The following is a 17171-nucleotide window of genomic DNA, read 5'->3' on the forward strand; positions in this document are numbered from 1 at the left end:
GCGAAGTGACTGTGCTAGTGTGCATCATTGTCAGGATCGAACCTACGACCTCCTGCATACAAGGCGAGGGAGTTAACATCCTGCGTTTGTGTCCCAAGGCTCGGGAACTCCCAAACCGTCCACGCCGACACCGACCAACACCCCGTCGTCCACTCCACACCCGCCGGACACCCGCACGCCCACGCCCACTGCCACGCCCACCATGACCCCGACGCCCCCCGATATTGGCGGCGGCATGGGCACGTCCGCCGCGCTCGCCCTGCAACACCAGCAGCAGCTGTCGGCGCTGGTGGGGCCGCTGGGGCAGTCGGTGGCCGGATTTGCGCAGGGCGGGGGCTCGGCGGGGGGCGTCATGATGACCATCCCCATACACAGCATGGCGGCGGCCGCAGCCGCGGCGGCCTCCGTGCCGGGCCCTGTGCCGGGGACGGTGCCCCCGCCGTGCGGGTCCTCGCCCACGCAGGTCATGCCCGGCGCCGCCCTCAACCTCAGCAACTACCTCGTCTGGTAGGCACGACGTGGCTGGCTGTGGGTGCTCGTGGGGAGCTGCTGTGGCAGCCCATGGTTGGGGTGGGGAGCGGTGGTGGTAGCGCTTAGCGCTGCTACGCTGCGAACCCACGGTCCCGAGTTCGATTTTCTAAATCGGTCCTGGGCCTCCCCTAGGTCGCCTTGTCCTAGATCGACTCAGCTTCAGATGAATATTTGGTGCGGTGTGTAAACATCGCTTCTCGGGAGACGAAGGTAGCTGGGCGTGGTGCTGGCCACCCACTCCTTTGTGTGCTGTACTGGCCTTCATAGGTGCTCGCTCACAGCACTTGGCCCAATAGCCCGTTAAGACGATACGGGGGATATTTGTCTTTGCTTCCAAAAGTTTCGTTGTGTCTTCTTTTAAAGATGATGAGGCCAAATGAGTTCTTTCCTCCGCTTTCTCGCACCAGCTGCATGGCTTCCCTTCTCTTCCTTTTAATTCTTGGTCGTTCTTTACCACTGCATCAATCCAGCGCATCTTTGGTGTTCCTCTATTTCTTGTTCGATATACTTTTGTGTTTAAAGCCATGTTTGGTATTCTGTACAAACAACTGGGGTTGGATCTGCTCTGTCAGTGTCATCTCTTGTCTCAGTTATTCTCTTATTGATTATTTCATTATTATCTGTAGTCTAGACACTTGGCCAGCTCATTTCTGCAGTAACTTTTTTTTTGTTCATTGTAGTTCCTCATACTCCAGCACTCAGGGGCCATACATCATACATCAGTTAATAGCCTTCCTGAATCGATATTATCTTATGGCTTTCTATCATGTCTGAATTTTATAGAAATTCCAAATGCAACTCCAGTAAGATAACTCTAATTTGTTTATTCAAATGTGCTGCCGAATGATCGAAAATTTACCTACTGTACATTCAGTCACTGCATTAAGGTTGAGCAACAAACGGAATAACAACAATTCTTCTTTTGGACGTTTGAATTTCATCAAAGGTTCTGGAAAAGTTAATAAACTCAGATTTTTTCAATTCTCAGAGTTAAAATATAGCCAAGTTATGTGCAAGACCACATTAAATTGGATGGCATTTTTTGTGCCATTCATTGATTAGTGGACTGACCATCAATCACACCCGGTTTTATAAACGTGCAGCTGCCTCTATTTGAACCTAGCATCTCAACGTTGTTGACTCGGCGCTCTGACCTCTGTTCCGCCCGGCCTCCTTCATCGGCAGTTCTTCTTAACAGTTGCGTAATAATGGTCATGTAAAGTCACACGGAACATCATGTTTCTTTCAGACAATTGCAGCAAATAAGCCTCGTTAATTTTCCATTGTTAATTTTTTCAAGTCACGCAGGAAAACAGAATGTACACTAAGAAAGGCTAACGAGCACAAGAACAAATCATGCTTGTCACATTTGTTAACATGGACAATTTAATTCCCATGATTGTGCCTGCTTTCTGTTCATTGAAGTGTCTCATTGCAAATCGGTGCACCGTCTTTCGCTGACACTGAGGTTGTTGTTCGCATGCCCTGTTTCAACACTTTCCCCTGGTCGTACCTGCTTCACCGGTGCTGCCCTTCCCACCTGGGTTCCATGAAGCAGTGGAGCTCAGCCCCTCCTGACCCCGGGCAGCTCGGCCAGCACACTCACCGGCCTCATCGGCTCGCCCGGCGCCCTGATCCATGCCGCGCACACTGGTACGACACGCACGCGCTTGCGTTGGGCACGACACGTTAACCGTACAGCACGCGCACCAGTTTTCTTCACTCATTTTCAGAGGGTGGCCGCTTTCGCCAATACGGCATCAGTGTGCAGGTCGCCACACATTTGAAACCATTGGGTTGGACTGTTTCACATTTGTGTATTGTCGGGGGCCGCACGTCAGGGGCTGCACGAACGGCCACCAGGGGCCACCAATGGCCTGCGAGTCTTGCATTGAAGGAACACTGACATGCACGTTATGGCTGTAACACAAAGCACATTCACATTCGCGCCAACAGCCAAAAAAATAATGTACTGTGGGGAGACATATATGCCAGACATTGGGAAACTACTGATGAGAGAGAGAATCATTTGTTCCGCGACAATGAAAGCTATTGTTGTCTCCTAGGTGCAGCGTCCCCAATGGCGTTCGGGTCACTGGTGGCTGGAGCCAAGAGCCCCCAGGGCATGCGAGCGGGGATGCCAGGCCAGCTGCCGATGCTGCAGGTAACGCAATAACGAACGCTACCCACAAGCCTTCGGATTGCACACAAATGACACGGCAGCCTGTACCTGCCCGTAACGAAAAAAAATACAACGTGATTAAATAAAGGAACGGTGTAAAATGTAGATGTTCGAAAATGTTCAGCAGCGTGAATAAATGTGTTTTACAAATGGACCTGATTTCACCGCTACAGACAATACTCTTGCGTATCTTGACCTTTTGCTCCTTCTTTAGAACTGCTGTCTTTGCTATTGCCTCTGCTTTGTGCTTCCTATTTCTCCACTTTTCCTCCAACCGGGTCTGCAAAACCTGCTGGGGGGGGTTCCCCGTCTCCTCCTTTGGCACGTCGCCCTCTGGCTATGTCTCCCCCCCACCCACCCTGCTTGCGTGCGTTGCGTGCGCGGTGCCGCTCTGTGGGCCCCTGCGCGGGTAGCATGTGCCGGGCTGCCCGGGCATGAGGATGCATGGCTCCCCGCTGGCACCTCCTACCCCATATGGGCACAAGCCCGGCAGCCTGCTCCACCAGGTACACGCAAGTAGACTATGGTGGCCGCACGCACTCAGGCACGCACGCACTCAGGCACGCACGAACTCAGGCACTCTGGCACTCAGGCACGCACGAACTCAGGCACGCACACACTCAGGCACGCACGCACTCAGGCATGCACTCTGGCACTCAAGCACGCATGAACTCAGGCACGCACGCACTCAGGCACGCACGCACTCAGGCACGCACGAACTCAGGCACTCTGGCACTCAGGCACGCACGAACTCAGGCACGTGCGCACTCAGGCACACACGCACGTACTCTTGCAGGCGCACGGTGTGTCGTCGCCCGCCCGCACAAAATGCATGAAACAGTAACACGAGCGCTTCTAGGAAAATCGGTGCACTTACCACAGCACGTGTGGTTTGTGCGCAAATGAACCGCAGAGGCGAGAGTTGGTGAATCGGGCAGATTTGTGAAGTTCACAAACCCCCACCGGGCTAAGATGTGAACGTGATGAAGGCACAGCAGATGGGATGTTGCCGTGGTGTAATGGGTAGCACACTGGACTTGCAATTTAGGGGTTGCCGATTGAATTGATCTCCTGGCATGGCAGTTGAAACAATGGGCAAGGGTCTTAAATTCCCACCCCACCACCTCAGTTCACCCAGCAGCAATATAAATGGGTACAGCCACAGTTAGTCGATCAGCAGCTTGCTTGTCATGAGACAGTGTGAGATAGTGTACCTCTTCTAAGACATCTAGCTAGTGTGGAAGAGTAGGCCAAATTCTCTCTTTAGCGGCTCTCTTGAGCTCCCTCCGTTTGATGGCCCTTCCGCCAGCAATGGCGAGAGCAGGTAATTGCAGGGCTGCACCTTTACCATTTAGCAAGTGGGTTATCAACCCATATGTGTTCTCTGAGTGTTATCTTCTGGTGTGTGTGGGTTTTCACCAGGTAACTCTGGTTTCCTTCCACATGTTAAACACTCTTTAAAAGAGAAATACGCCAAGTATGCCAATGCAGGGTGCTCCTTAAATTGAGCCTTGAGACTCAGGCATTCCTAGATAAGTATGTGACAGTATATTATTAAATGTGCAAAGAGCCTGGTGGCTCAGCGGTCAGAACGAGCGACTCGCAAACCGAAAGGTTGCGAGTTCAAATCCTGGTTTGGTGTTGGCTCAACCCATAATCCTTCTGGGGATCAAAAATGAGTACCACTTTGTGGCAAAGTCAGCGGTGGTTGTCCCTTTGAGAATCGCCCCTGCTATAGGAATATGGAATTTCCACCTCTGGCTCAGGGCTTACATGCTCATTTGAGCAGGAAATTACTTTGGCAGTAGGTGGTGAGCTCTTGTACATTCAGGTACCTCCCCAACAGCAGGGTTATTAAGTTTGTTTGTGCCCCCGTTTCTCATTGACTTATTCCCGGGATTGGTTCCTGCCTTCTCATAGCCATTGCATGGTGATGTGTTCTCGTTAATAATACACGACTGATACTTTCACACTCGCTCACTCACGCGTATGTTCGTGCATGCGTGCACACTCATCCGTGGCGTGTGGTAGTGCAGCAGTTAGCGGCGACCCGAGTTTGATTCCCGCTCATGACTTACACCAGTGACGATTATCTGAACCGTACTTGGGCCTCCTCTAGGTCGACCCAGCCTCAAAATAAGTACCTGGTGTGATGTGTACACATCGTCACTCGGGAGACAAAGACGGCCGGGCGTGGTGCTGGCCACCCACCCCCTCGCTAACAGCACTTGCCCCAACAGTCTGTTAAGGCTATACGGGGGTACCTTTGTCTTTGCATGCTCATCCACTTTTCTTGCCTGCTGCAACCTCTGTTCCCTTGCAGGGCATGACAAATTACATATTCCAATATCCGTGACAACCAACGTTTTACGGTTGGATGATCAAACATAATGGGATGCTTTTGTCAGAGACCACTAGGGCATGTTTTTTTGCTTGCTGCATAACATTCCCTTCATGGAAATAGAGAAAGAAAATAAGATTAATTCAATTACTTCAAATTACTCTTATTAATAAACGATTTTATTAAATCCATTCGGAAGCATCCGAATGGATTGTTTTTATTCAGTAATATAGTTCGCTTCCTGTAACTAAAAAAATAACAAAGCTGTTTTTCCCTCCTCAGTTGCATTCGTTTTTTTCTGGCGTGTCTCGCGAGACACCACGCCCCACGTGGATGGCAACGTCACGTTCATCCCGCAGGGCAGGACAGCTCGGCATTGAGGGCACGGGCACGATTGGCAGGAAATTGCCATAATGGGCAAAGCAAGCGGAGGCTTGTTTCTAGCGTGGCGATTGATACCGGGAATGAAATCTCAACTCTGTCCACCATTGCAATCACACGGCTTGCTGTGTCAGCGACGCCCTGCTTGTGCTAACCTGTTGGCGCAATTTGCCTTGAAACCGAGCGGCGTGACGTGTAGTAATTCCGCACGTTCCTTTTTTCCTTTTCGGCCGCATGCATTGTAGCTCTGTGTGTCTGGTGGCGTCTGTTCTTGGGCAGCTTTCAAATACGATCTGAAAGAGTGATACGGGAGACAGCCCTGAATTGGCAACATGCCACGCGTTTAATATTATTCGCAGCTTACATTTCTCGCGGAAGTTAGCTACGCAGGTCCCAATACATGTGTACGCTCTTTCAGATAAAAATGTAAATGATTGAAACAAGCAGGATTCGCTCTATTATTTTAGCAAAGGATAGAAACGCATGTTTCTCCGTTGAGAATTACTGTTAGGGAGCCTGGTTTTATTTTGGTGTGTCCTGGGAGAACTGCTGGGGACATTTTGTCATGCCCTGCTTTCCCCAGTGCCATCATTATCCGATTGATTTCCTGACCTTTATCGGATGTCATCTGTTCATAACTTCCACTATTTCGGAAACACAACGAACACCACGGTTACTTTCCTTCGTTTAAAAATATATGTAGAGATTTTTTTTTACCAGAGTTTTTTTTCAGTTTGCTTTCATTGCCTCGAAGAGCACTGTATTAGTTGTTCTAAAATATATTTAGTGCAGTGCTTTGAGGGGAAAACACTTTTTCTTTTTAAGTAAATGACATCTCAATCGCATTGTAAAATACAAAAGTTGTATTCACATTTAGCTGTGTTCTACAATGCATGATGTGATCGCCTGTGTGAGTTTTGTATTGACTGAGCTCATTCTAAGAATTATTGGCAAACTGCTGCGGTATAGTGGATGGGTCTTCACAGTTGATATCATGGACGATCAGCCCTCTCATAGATTGGCATTATAATGAGCAAGGCTAGATTTTATGAAACATTGCTTTAACACTGCAAGTTGGTCGCAATCCACCATCACGTTTTGTTTTGGCATGAATACCAATGAGTACCACAACATATTTATTGCATTTTTGGTTTGTATGTGTGCGTGATTTTTATCACCGTGCTTTTATCATTGTAGTTATGGTTAGGTAAAACTACCATTGACAAACGTGCATTGTTGTGTCGCTCACAACAGAGACAGAAAATAGGAAAAATGCATGCCACCGACCAGAGGTGATAATAAAGAGTAGATGGAATGCGTCATTTTACATGTTAAATATCATTACGATTTCAACAGTATTTGACTTCTGTTTTCGTGGCCGGGTCATAACGCATGAAGATTAATATACACCCCGGCCTCATTTAATATTGATGTGGCTCCTGCTTGATCCTGCTGCGTGCCTTTAATTCAATAATGAAGAGTTTTACGGTGCTTCATACCCACCAGCCGCAGCTCACGTGGTGGGCTTCGTAAAATGTCAGAGCACTCACCGGCTTGCTTGCCTGCCTTGGCTCTTCGCGAAGGAAAAGACGCAACCCAAAAATCACTCGCCTCTCATTTTGTAGACACTCACCCAGGCCTGCGTGTGCGCACTGGTCTGACCAATGTGGTGGTTTTGGAGGTCCGCTGAAGAGATGAAATACTCGAAAATCACAGCTTTGCTCTCCGTCGAAAGCGATCCGTCGATGTCAAAGTATCGACATGTTGAAACGTATGCGAGTGACGTCACGTTGACGTCACTCGTACCGTAATGGCTCGATTGTAACGAATTTCACAAAAAGACAACATCGTGACCTACTTGTGTCTCAACAGGCAACCTCTTCAAATGTAAACTTACAAGTGCAACGACTGTGGTAAAGACTGGCCATTTACGCATTGGTCTTCACAGCCGCAGTCGCACACACAAGTCATGATACCATTGGCAGCATCACCTTTGTTCACGAAATAACGACAACAACAACCATAATGGCCCGTGCTTGACCAGAACATCAAAGTCTTTACCCCAGTAATAAAACTTCAAGCCTGTGTTAGAGAGCTCTGGGTTGCGTCTTCCTGTAAACCGACGTCGTTCGGTTTACGCCTTGCGTGCGTGAACAGCGCTCGTTGGCGCGTCGCTCACACCGTCGCTTGTCGCGTCTTCCTCCTCAGGCGCCGTTCATCTTCAACTCTCAGCTGCAGCAGTTCCACGCCCAGCAGCAAGCCGGGCAGCCCTCCCCGGGGCACTCCCTCTCTGCTGCCCAGCCGACTGACCAGGTGATGCCGCAGTACATTAGGCAGTGCACGTTTACGCCAGAGATGAAGTAGTCGTTGGAGGCGTCAGGGTCCGGGACTCTGTTACACCATGTCGGATCCAGTGGAAGTTTGTCATTTGGGGCCGATAGCAATATAACAATGTAGAAAAATAAACCTCGGCAATAGTCAGCTGCTCCTTATGAAGATTATAATCTGCTTACACCCACCTTCCTACACCTCTCTTTCTCACTATACAGAGGGTGAGAAGACAAACAAATATTTATGGAAAAAAACATGAAGAAAAATACAATTCAGCCTTGTGGAGGCTTCAAATTATAAAGTGTACTGTCCATTTACTGCTGCAATCAGTCCACTGTGTATTACAGTCCTTGGTCAGTCCACCGCTGGATAAAACCATCCACCCCATGACGGCCATGGGTTTTCTTTTTACCATTCTTTTTCTCGGTTGTCAGTGCAGCTTGGTGAAGGGGGAGGGAGGCTAGGACCGGTTCAAATATTACTCTCCACTGATGTTAGCCATGGCTGGGAATCAAACTCAGGTTGTTGAGTTCATAGCACAGTGCAAGTTCCACTGTGCCTTTGCTCCACCCCAGGTGTGGGCCAAACTTGCAAATTGGGAAATCATCTCTAGGCTTTGCCTGGTAGGATGGTTTGGTCGTATTTGTATGTGTTTGGGTGATTTGTTTAGCTTTCTTGTGCTTTGCACTTCTATCATGTTTTTGTATTGTTTGTTGTTGTAACGTTCTTACCCCATGCCCCTACTGGACATCTGTGAGAAGGAGCTTTATAGCTCATCGGATTCCTCCAGTATAAATACATATTCTGTTCTAATCTCTGTGCATCTCCTGTGCTCTGCACTCACTCCCCATGCTGTCCTCAACTCCTCCCCTCTCACCCCTTTATCTTCTCACCCGCGCACCTTCTCCTGACCTCCGTGGCCATTCTTTATCTAGTTTTTTATTAAGTTTTCCTTGGACGAATATTGCTTGGCTGCACAAAGTCACCTTCAGTCGGTACGGTTAATGAAAATCTTCCGTCGATAGGTTTCTGCAGTAAAAAAAATACTTAGGCTTGTTTGTTTTGTATTCTAATACCGTTTTCCGACCATTAATTTATAAACACTACAGTTAGTCTTCACGCATCTTTAATTCAGCATTTAAGCCGTATCACGTTCTCATAAACTAAATTCCCTTCATTGCCGCCTCCACCTGCTCACAACAAAATTAACAGCGGGACAGGATTAGGAATCTGGATGTGAATATAACCACACATTCCCACCTCCCTCTCATGAAATCATCACAAAAAGGATTAACTCTGGGTGCCAACTTAACCCTTTCCCATTCTGAGACGACTGCAAGTTTATGGTGGGGTCTCGATCACTGCAAAATTTGGAATGTGCAAGCAGTTGAACATTTATTTTATTTTGAGAGACATTGCGCCGTTGTTTTTTTAAGACATTATACTCATTTCAGAGAACCGTAGCGATACGACTGCCCTCTACGATAGCTGAGCGCCAAACTGTGCCACATGCCCTCCCGCATTGCCTTGTAGGAGCCTCGGTATATTATTTTAGTTTTTTCTTCTGGTTCCGTTCCGATGACGTACACTTACGCTATGACAGAGCACAAAACCGTGATTTTAAAGTATTTTACCTCTTCAGTTGAGCTCCAAACCCACCACATTGGTCACATATGTCATCGGAACGGAATCGGAAGAAAAACGAAACTGGAAAGGGGTTAATACCACACAAGCTGTTCACCCCAGACTTAAAGCTTTCGTGACTGCAGGAATTCATATTCTTTGGGTCTTTCGGTAAAGTCACGTAGATAGGTTCAAATTAATGAAAACAAAACTACGTCGTTTCGATCACAACACAAGCGATCGTCATCAGGAGGAATAAAGAGTGTGAAAGCTGCAGCTTATTAATTTGAACCTATGTTACGCTCCTCAAGGGATTCGACCTTCAAACGTTTGCTGCGAAAAACCTGGCACGTTTAAAAATAGGCGGTTGGGCATGTGGTGATGGCGATGGTGTATGCAAAGAATTGAACTTGGGAGCCACTGTGTCGTCTTGGCCACGTTCGCGGTGAATGGCGGGAGTGCTTTCGAGTTTGCCCCCTGGGAAGGCAGGCTTCCTAATCCCCCGGGCTCATCTCTGGCAGGGTCTGGAGGCATGCGCTTCGAGCCAAGATCAGCAAGCGCTGGCGGCGGCAGCTGCGGCGGCAGCACAGCAGACAGCCGTCATTAGCCTGGCAGGGGTCGGGAGCTTCATGACATCTCCCCAGCAAGCCACAGGTGCCACCTCCCTCTGCTCGTTCGCTCCCCTCCACACCTCGCTGACCCCTTCCCGCCTGCCGTCAGCTGTCCAGCGGCGTAGCCACTGCACCTTCGTCTTCCTCCAGCAATGTGCTGCACATCCAATTATACCCGTCGCGTTATATTCCAATAAGCCGACCCCCCCCCCCCCAGGCCGTGTAATGGCTTTCTATTTTTAACTTGGTCATAATCTTTATCGGCCTTTCCATATCCACTCCTTGGGCAGAGATTTACGTTTTGGAAATCAATTATGAGATGTTTGTAAATGTTGATAACACCAGGTGTTTCTAAAGGTCTCATTCGATTGTACGAGGCTATTAATTGTACAGCAGTTTGAGGTCGTTTGAGAAAGCTACGCACACACACACACTCGGTCGTAGTATGACGATGTTACATGAGTTTCATCCGTCCAAACCTCCACGTGTCTGTCACGGTATATTGGTTGTGCACTTCACATCGACATTTGAGAGCCCCCCTTTGATCTGCAGCATCTCAGCTGTGATTCTTGTGAATTCTGTTGTGTTCGCTTGAAGATTACTCAAGCACGTAATGGATATGCTGCTAGCAATTTCAACCACACATTTCAAAGTACTGTCTTAATTTAAATTCTTCTTAACATGTGGGCTTTCGCTACCAATATTCATAATAAATGTTTTTGGGTTAGATCGCGTAAGTATAAATGTCTCGTAACCTTCCACCACCCAACACAGCCAGTAATGTTTGTCACGTAAACAACGCGCCAATTAGTTACTCCTTCAGCCCACCGGTGTGTTGGAGAGTAATCCCACAACATTTACAATGTTGCGTAACTAACTGGCGCGTTGTTTACGTGACTAACCTTAGTGGCTGTGTCGGGTGGTGGAAGGTTACGACACATTTATACTTACGCGATCTAACCCAAAAACCTTTATCATGTACGAGGGGGTGGGTGGCCAGCAGCACGCCTGGCCGCCTTTGTCTCCCCAGTGGCGATTTTGACACACCACAGCAGTTACGCGTTTGAGGCTGAGTCGACCTAGGGGAGGTCCAGGACCGGTTAAAATAATCGTAACCGGTGGTAGCCGTGAGCGAGAATCGAACTCGGGTCGCCGGGTTCGTAGCGCGGCGCGCTAACAGCTACACTACAATGCGTTACGCTTCCACATGGGAGGGTCACGTGACATTTGACGTCACAGCTCACTTGCCGTGCAAACAAAATATGCATTATTGAGCTTCCCCCCCCAAAAAAAACAAAAGTCTATTTTTATAATTTTTGCATGGTTTACAGTTTGGAAAGTATCCACATGGCAAATTTGCAGTTTGTTGCATGTCGGGAAGTATGCTAAACATTTTGAACAGACACGCATATTCACAACTTTGCCTTTTATATATATGGAGATAATTCTTCTAAACAGATTATACCTATATTGTCTTCTAAGGCTTGATAATGTTACAGAGTTATTGATATGCAGTTGTATTTAAACGCTTTATAAATGTTAATTGTATCTAAGTATTTCAGTGCAGTATTAGAAGTCACTTGCATTGTAAATTACTCATAAGGCTTTCATGGTTTCTCTTTGTTTAGCCATCATGTATGTCAACTGAATTTCCAGCCATTCTCATAAAAGCAAGCATTTTGAAAATTCTCAGAATCCTTTTCACGCGTGAAGTTGACATTTCCAATTGTGGTTAGTTAATTAATTGCCTCTCAATCGCATTTCATGATTTACACATTTAGACTTACGGCTAAACTTTTACCTTTCTTTGTGCAGGAAATCTTAATAAGTCAATGCTTTTTTACATTTAAATGACATTATACACTTAGAGGTGTAACGATTCACTGCCCTACCATTTAATTAAATTGCCACAATTCAGTTAATTGGAAGTACTTCTCCATTTGACAGTTCTACAACCACACTGGTCACAGTGGATTGGTCAAGGCGGGGGTGCGTAGAAGTACAGTACAGAAATGTATTGTGCTGCACCACCGTCTACTGCCCACCACGTAGTACCTCTTGCATTGTTGACACAACCGATTTGCTGCGCACAGCTATGCGACTATTATATTGTTAATACTGCTTCTTTACATTGTTAATACTGCTCGGATGTGTTTATGGGTTGGTCAGCTTTATGTCTGACGTTTGGGACGCCATTCCAATAAACACGTGGTACAACCTAAAAGCACATCAGAGCCGCACATGACTCAGTTTGCTAGTTCTTCGTCTGTTCAGTCACCAGTGACAATCATAGTTAAACACAGACTAGCAGACCTTGCGCTGCTCAGAGATGCCAGGACTAGCATGGAGAGGATGTTGGGGGCAGGATTATGTACGTGGGCAAGATGTTAACTACTTCGCCTGGTATACCGGAGGTTGGGGGTTCGATGCCGACCCTGACGTCTGTATATTTGGAGTTTGTATGTTCTCGCCGTTGTCGCGTGGATTTTTCTCCGGGTCCTCCGGTTTTTCCCTCCACATTCATCAACGTGCGTTTTAGAGTATTTGGCTGCTATAAATTTCCACGTGATAAACCACTTCGTTGAGTCTATCATTTATGGCCAGGTTGCTTCTGAAAAAGAGCTACATAGCTCAGTGGGCCTCACCTGGTTTACTATTGTTTATATTGAACTTCTTTCGCACACCGTATGCAGCCAACCGTGCTAGTCAGGAGGTGTGTGGCGCAAGTGTGCTTCGCATCGCTAACTTGCGTTTCCCCCCCCCTCTGCAGTCCTGACACAGCTGAGCTCCGCCTCAGCCAGGCCGGGCCAGCGAGTGCAGCTCAGCCCCATCCTCCAGCAGCAGCAGCAACAGCAACACCAGCAGCAGCAGCAGCAGATACAAGTAATCCCGCAGCTTGGCTTCCAATTCACACCTCCCAAAAATACCCACCTCCAAAAGTAGAGAGCGCCTGGCGGGGGGAGCGAGCGCCGGAGAGAGACGTCCCGTCACCGAGGTGCTGCAGAGAGTACACCAGCCGTGCACGGCCGCGTTTTATCCGTCTTCCTGGGCTTTTTTGGGCTGCACAAATCGGGCTGCTGCTGCTGCTGCTGCGTTTGCCTCACTCACCCTCGCCGTCTGCTTGTTGGGGGGGAAAGGGTGCTGTTTTCTGTGATCCGGCGGTCAATTTCTGGAGTAAGCCGAGCCCTTCTCTTTTGTGGGTGCAAAATTTTGTTTTAGTATTACGATAATTATTACTATTTTTTTTTATTAACCCCTCGTGCACTAACATCTAAACTGCGCGTGTATGTATGCGTGTTGCGCTCATTAACTTAACACTAATTGCAAAAAAAATGTTAGGCGAATGTACATTTTTGGTTGTCATGAATTTTTAACGCCGATCGAATATTCTTGCTTTACATTTTATCTGTCGTGTTGCAGATTAAACTTTTGTGGTTTTTTTTTTTTAAAGAACATTTTCGGAGCTCGCATGCAATGAGAGATTCCTTCACGAGCGCGTGGCGGAGTTGGGATAATTGTTAAATCCCTGCACACTGCTTTGTTGATTCTTCCATTGCATGTCACGGCACAGCATGCCGATTGGTTGCCTAAAGGTTTAATGCATTGAAAGGAAGGGGATGCTGCCGTTGAGGTATAATGGTTGTCCCACTGGACTTGCAATCGAGAGGTCACCGGTTTTACCCAGTCTCCCAGCAAGCCACCACCGGTTGAAACAATGGGGGTACATTTCTTAACAAATATAAGTGGGTACAACCACAGTTTTGTCGGTAAGCAAGCAGGTCATGTGCCGGGGGTGAAGTGTGGCTACCCCCCCCCCCCACCTCTTCTAAGATGTCTGGCCAGTGTAAAAGAGTGAAGCAAATGCCTTCTGCTGCAGTGGTGTGTGTAAGCATTTGCAGGGCTGCATCTTTACCTTTTTGCCTGCCAGCAATGGAACAATCAACATTGTATGCACAAGCTGTATGCTGCTCACAGCAGGGAAATATTTACAGTAGTTATCATGCACCCTTTCTACTCTTGACTAGGGTGGATGTAGAGGAAGATCTTTAAGGCAGAATCGCCTCCATGGTAAATGGTGCATACCCAAGATTGACAATTGCCAGACCACGCCGTCATTGCCGTGTGTGTACCCACTCTTTCCCAAGGGGTGTTTTATATTTATTGATACAACTTTGAATCCATCACTTGTTTCCAAGAACCTAATGTTGTCGGAATGGTCACAATGTTTCCTTTTTATTCCATGAGAATTTTATCACGTTTAACTGCTTCTGTAATCTATGTATTATACATACATTGTTCATTGTGCCAGATTATCAAAGGGATATGCATGTGTTTATGTGCCTGCCTGTGCCATTCCACCTTTGCTTCAGATTTGTTATTCCATGTGCATCTGTCCTTTTGCCAATGCGTACTACACCTTTTAAGCGTGGATATATATACGAAAAATATATAAATATTAAATATTTGGATTTTAAAAGTGTGATGCCAATGTGACTTTAGTTGTGGTGCATGACAATGGATTTTTTTTTTCCAAACCACATTCACGGGTGATTCACCACACGTCTGAGCACCAAACATCTGTCAAAATATTCCTTGCGCAATAGCAGTGCAGAGAACAGATCTGCTGCTTGGTTGAGCATCATACAGCTGCACCCACTTGCCTGTGACTTTAACCCCGTTGGATGTATCTTGTCTGTCACTAATCCAGTGTTGTCTTGTGTTTCCTCTAGGGAGGTAACATGGCAAGAATACTTAGCCAATCACTACAGCTTGTCATATGATTAACATTAATTTATATTTTTGTCACAATGTGATTTTTTTATTATTCTCTTTTTAAGTACGTAAACCACTGTGCTGAGCTTGAATTCTGAGGATTTCATTTCTGGGGCAAAGAGGTTGTCGTCTTGCTTTTTGGTAATTTCCTTAACCCAAAATCAAGTGGATGCTGCCATATATTTTATGATGGAGTCAATCTTCGAATTCTGAATTATCGTCTTGTTGGAGTGTATTCCCGTTAATTGAAACTGGGCATAAAGGTTTTCTGGCGTTTCCCCTGGCACCAAAGTGTATCGACTGACAACGATAAATCTTCAACAGAGGAAACCTGTGAAATTTAACAACGCAATCTAAAATAACAAACGTGTTCATGTCATGGTTGTGTTTTCTTTATTTCATCTTCATGGCGTCACTTTCAAGTAAAAGTGAATTATCCATTGGAGGGTTAAGCCTCATTGTGATTAACAGCTAAGTTTACACACTGGTTTACGTTTTTCGTCCTTGTCTCGAATTTTTAATACTCATTTAAATTTTAAATTCTACTGACTAAGAAGCTGCCGTCCCAACACTAACATGTTTTGTCATGTCCCTTCTTCCTTCACCCTTCCACCCACCCTTACCCACCCCTTAATCCACCCGCCATTTCACCCTCTCACTCACTCCTCCATCCGTCCACCACTCACCCCTGCCACCCACCATCCACCATTATCCTCATCTCCCTCTCTCCCTGACCTGTTCCCACCACGACCACGTGCCATGCAACCTAACCAAAACCATGGTCGCTGTAGCAATACGCAGCAGCCTTTCAGAAGCAGTTCTTTCAGCAGAGGGCCATTGCAGCTGCACAGCTACACCGTCTGCAGCAGCAGCAACAGCAGCACCAGCAGCAACAACAGCAACAACAGCAGCAGCAACAGCAGCAGATGCAGCAGCTGCGTCAGCAGCAGCAAGCTACCACCGGGACAGGGGGGCAGCCCAAAAGCAAAAAGAAAAGGGGGATAACCACACCTCCCCGCACGTGACTGACGGTGCACAATGCACCACCATCTTCGCTCTGACCCGCACGAGTTCCATTGTAGAGTCTTGAAATTGGGAAGAGTCCCGGATAGGCGGGAATGTACAGTATTATCAGTGAGCCTCTTCATCTTTTAAATTATCTGAAACACAAACACATGCCCCATTGTGTTGTTAAGTATTTTTTGTTTGTACTTAGTATGTTAAGTATTCCCACTGTACATAACACGAGCTTGTATATTGAAATTGGCCCTTAAGTGGAATCTTGTGACGATGCTTTTGAGAAAATGTAACCGGGCTGCCGTGCCTGCAAAAAGGAGTCTTGGAAAACAGGTCCACGTGCTTCCAAAATAGCTTTTTCTCTCTCTCTGCAGGTTGACTTGCAAAGTGGCGTCTTCAAAAGGGACGGGATATTTATTCACAGTGACAGCAGTCTGAGCAAAGCTTTGCAGTAACCGTCTGGAATAAATTGCGTCTCGAAAATATTTGGAGCCTCTCCAAAGTCGATCAAAATGCTTTTCACTTTTGCCCTTAAAGCTGCCTTTGCAACTTTGTACCTACATTGCAGGTCCGCACGTGGTCTGTCCACTTGATGGATATATCGTAATTAGATGCTGTGTTTTGTACTTTTACACATGGAATGTGTGTGTGTGTGCGCGCGTGTGTGTGCCCATTAGTTTCAACAGAATGTTGATTGAAGGTGTATAGTGTCTAAAGTTTGAGGTGGGAAGCATAGAAATAAAGGAAAATATAAGTGCTGATTGTAAAGGTGCAGTATGCTGTCAAAGAGTGGAAAGTTTTAATCAACGTTTTAAAATGTACAGTACGCTGTATATGGTATTAAAAAAGGCGCATTAAAAACACAACTGTTTTATGCTTTGGCCTTACTGTCAAATTACATACAATTTTCATTTTTACTATATATACATCCTGTATGTACGTCGCAAGCAGATAAGTGATGGTTAATCTCTTGTGTTTTGTTTAGAGTAGGGATGAGCACGTGTTTCTGGATATACTATTTTAACCTTACATTGGTGTGATTGTGTGGGATATTTTTTTGTTCGACTAAAACGATAGTATAAATAAAACAAAGAAAACATGATGGCTTGTGTAAAAAAACAATTATATTATAAAATGCCCCCCCCCCTACGATGTGTCACATAGACCTTATGTATGACAATACCGCGATAGTGACTTTAACAAAGGAGGACACGTGACAAGTCCTTAGCGGTTAAGTACAGATGGCGGTGGTGGGGGGAAGCGGTGATAATTAACAAGATTATCGTCTACTCTGAGTCTCAAATGACTTCAAGTCTTTTGATAGAGTGGCCTGCATGCGCGTGTATAAAATCACTGAGCTGTGTTCATTATAAGCATGTTC

The 17171-nt window shown here is 46.6% G+C and overlaps 1 protein-coding gene across 6 annotated transcripts in view; it reads left to right on the plus strand.

Moving 5' to 3' along the window:
• Window positions 1-16892, plus strand: part of SUPT20H (SPT20 homolog, SAGA complex component) — a 35558-nt gene extending 18666 nt beyond the window's left edge. For 2 of the 6 annotated variants that reach the window (XM_032956570.2, XM_032956569.2), the window contains 8 exons: window positions 99-507; window positions 2087-2184; window positions 2598-2695; window positions 3127-3219; window positions 7644-7748; window positions 9911-10043; window positions 12771-12883; window positions 15565-16892. In XM_032956570.2, coding sequence (XP_032812461.2) covers window positions 99-507; window positions 2087-2184; window positions 2598-2695; window positions 3127-3219; window positions 7644-7748; window positions 9911-10043; window positions 12771-12883; window positions 15565-15798 — 1283 coding nt within the window. In that variant the 3' untranslated portion in view covers window positions 15799-16892. Of the gene's footprint in view, window positions 1-98; window positions 508-2086; window positions 2185-2597; window positions 2696-3126; window positions 3220-7643; window positions 7749-9910; window positions 10044-12770; window positions 12996-15564 lie in introns of those variants that run through there. The other 4 variants (XR_012942178.1, XM_032956571.2, XM_032956572.2 and 1 more) reach the window with 4 other exon arrangements.
• The last annotated feature ends 279 nt before the right edge of the window (window positions 16893-17171 follow it).

This window comes from Petromyzon marinus, chromosome 18 (assembly GCF_048934315.1).
Source record: "Petromyzon marinus isolate PM22_M1 ecotype Great Lakes invasive population chromosome 18, UKy_Petmar_22M1.pri1.0, whole genome shotgun sequence".
Taxonomy (NCBI): Eukaryota; Metazoa; Chordata; class Hyperoartia; order Petromyzontiformes; family Petromyzontidae; genus Petromyzon; species Petromyzon marinus.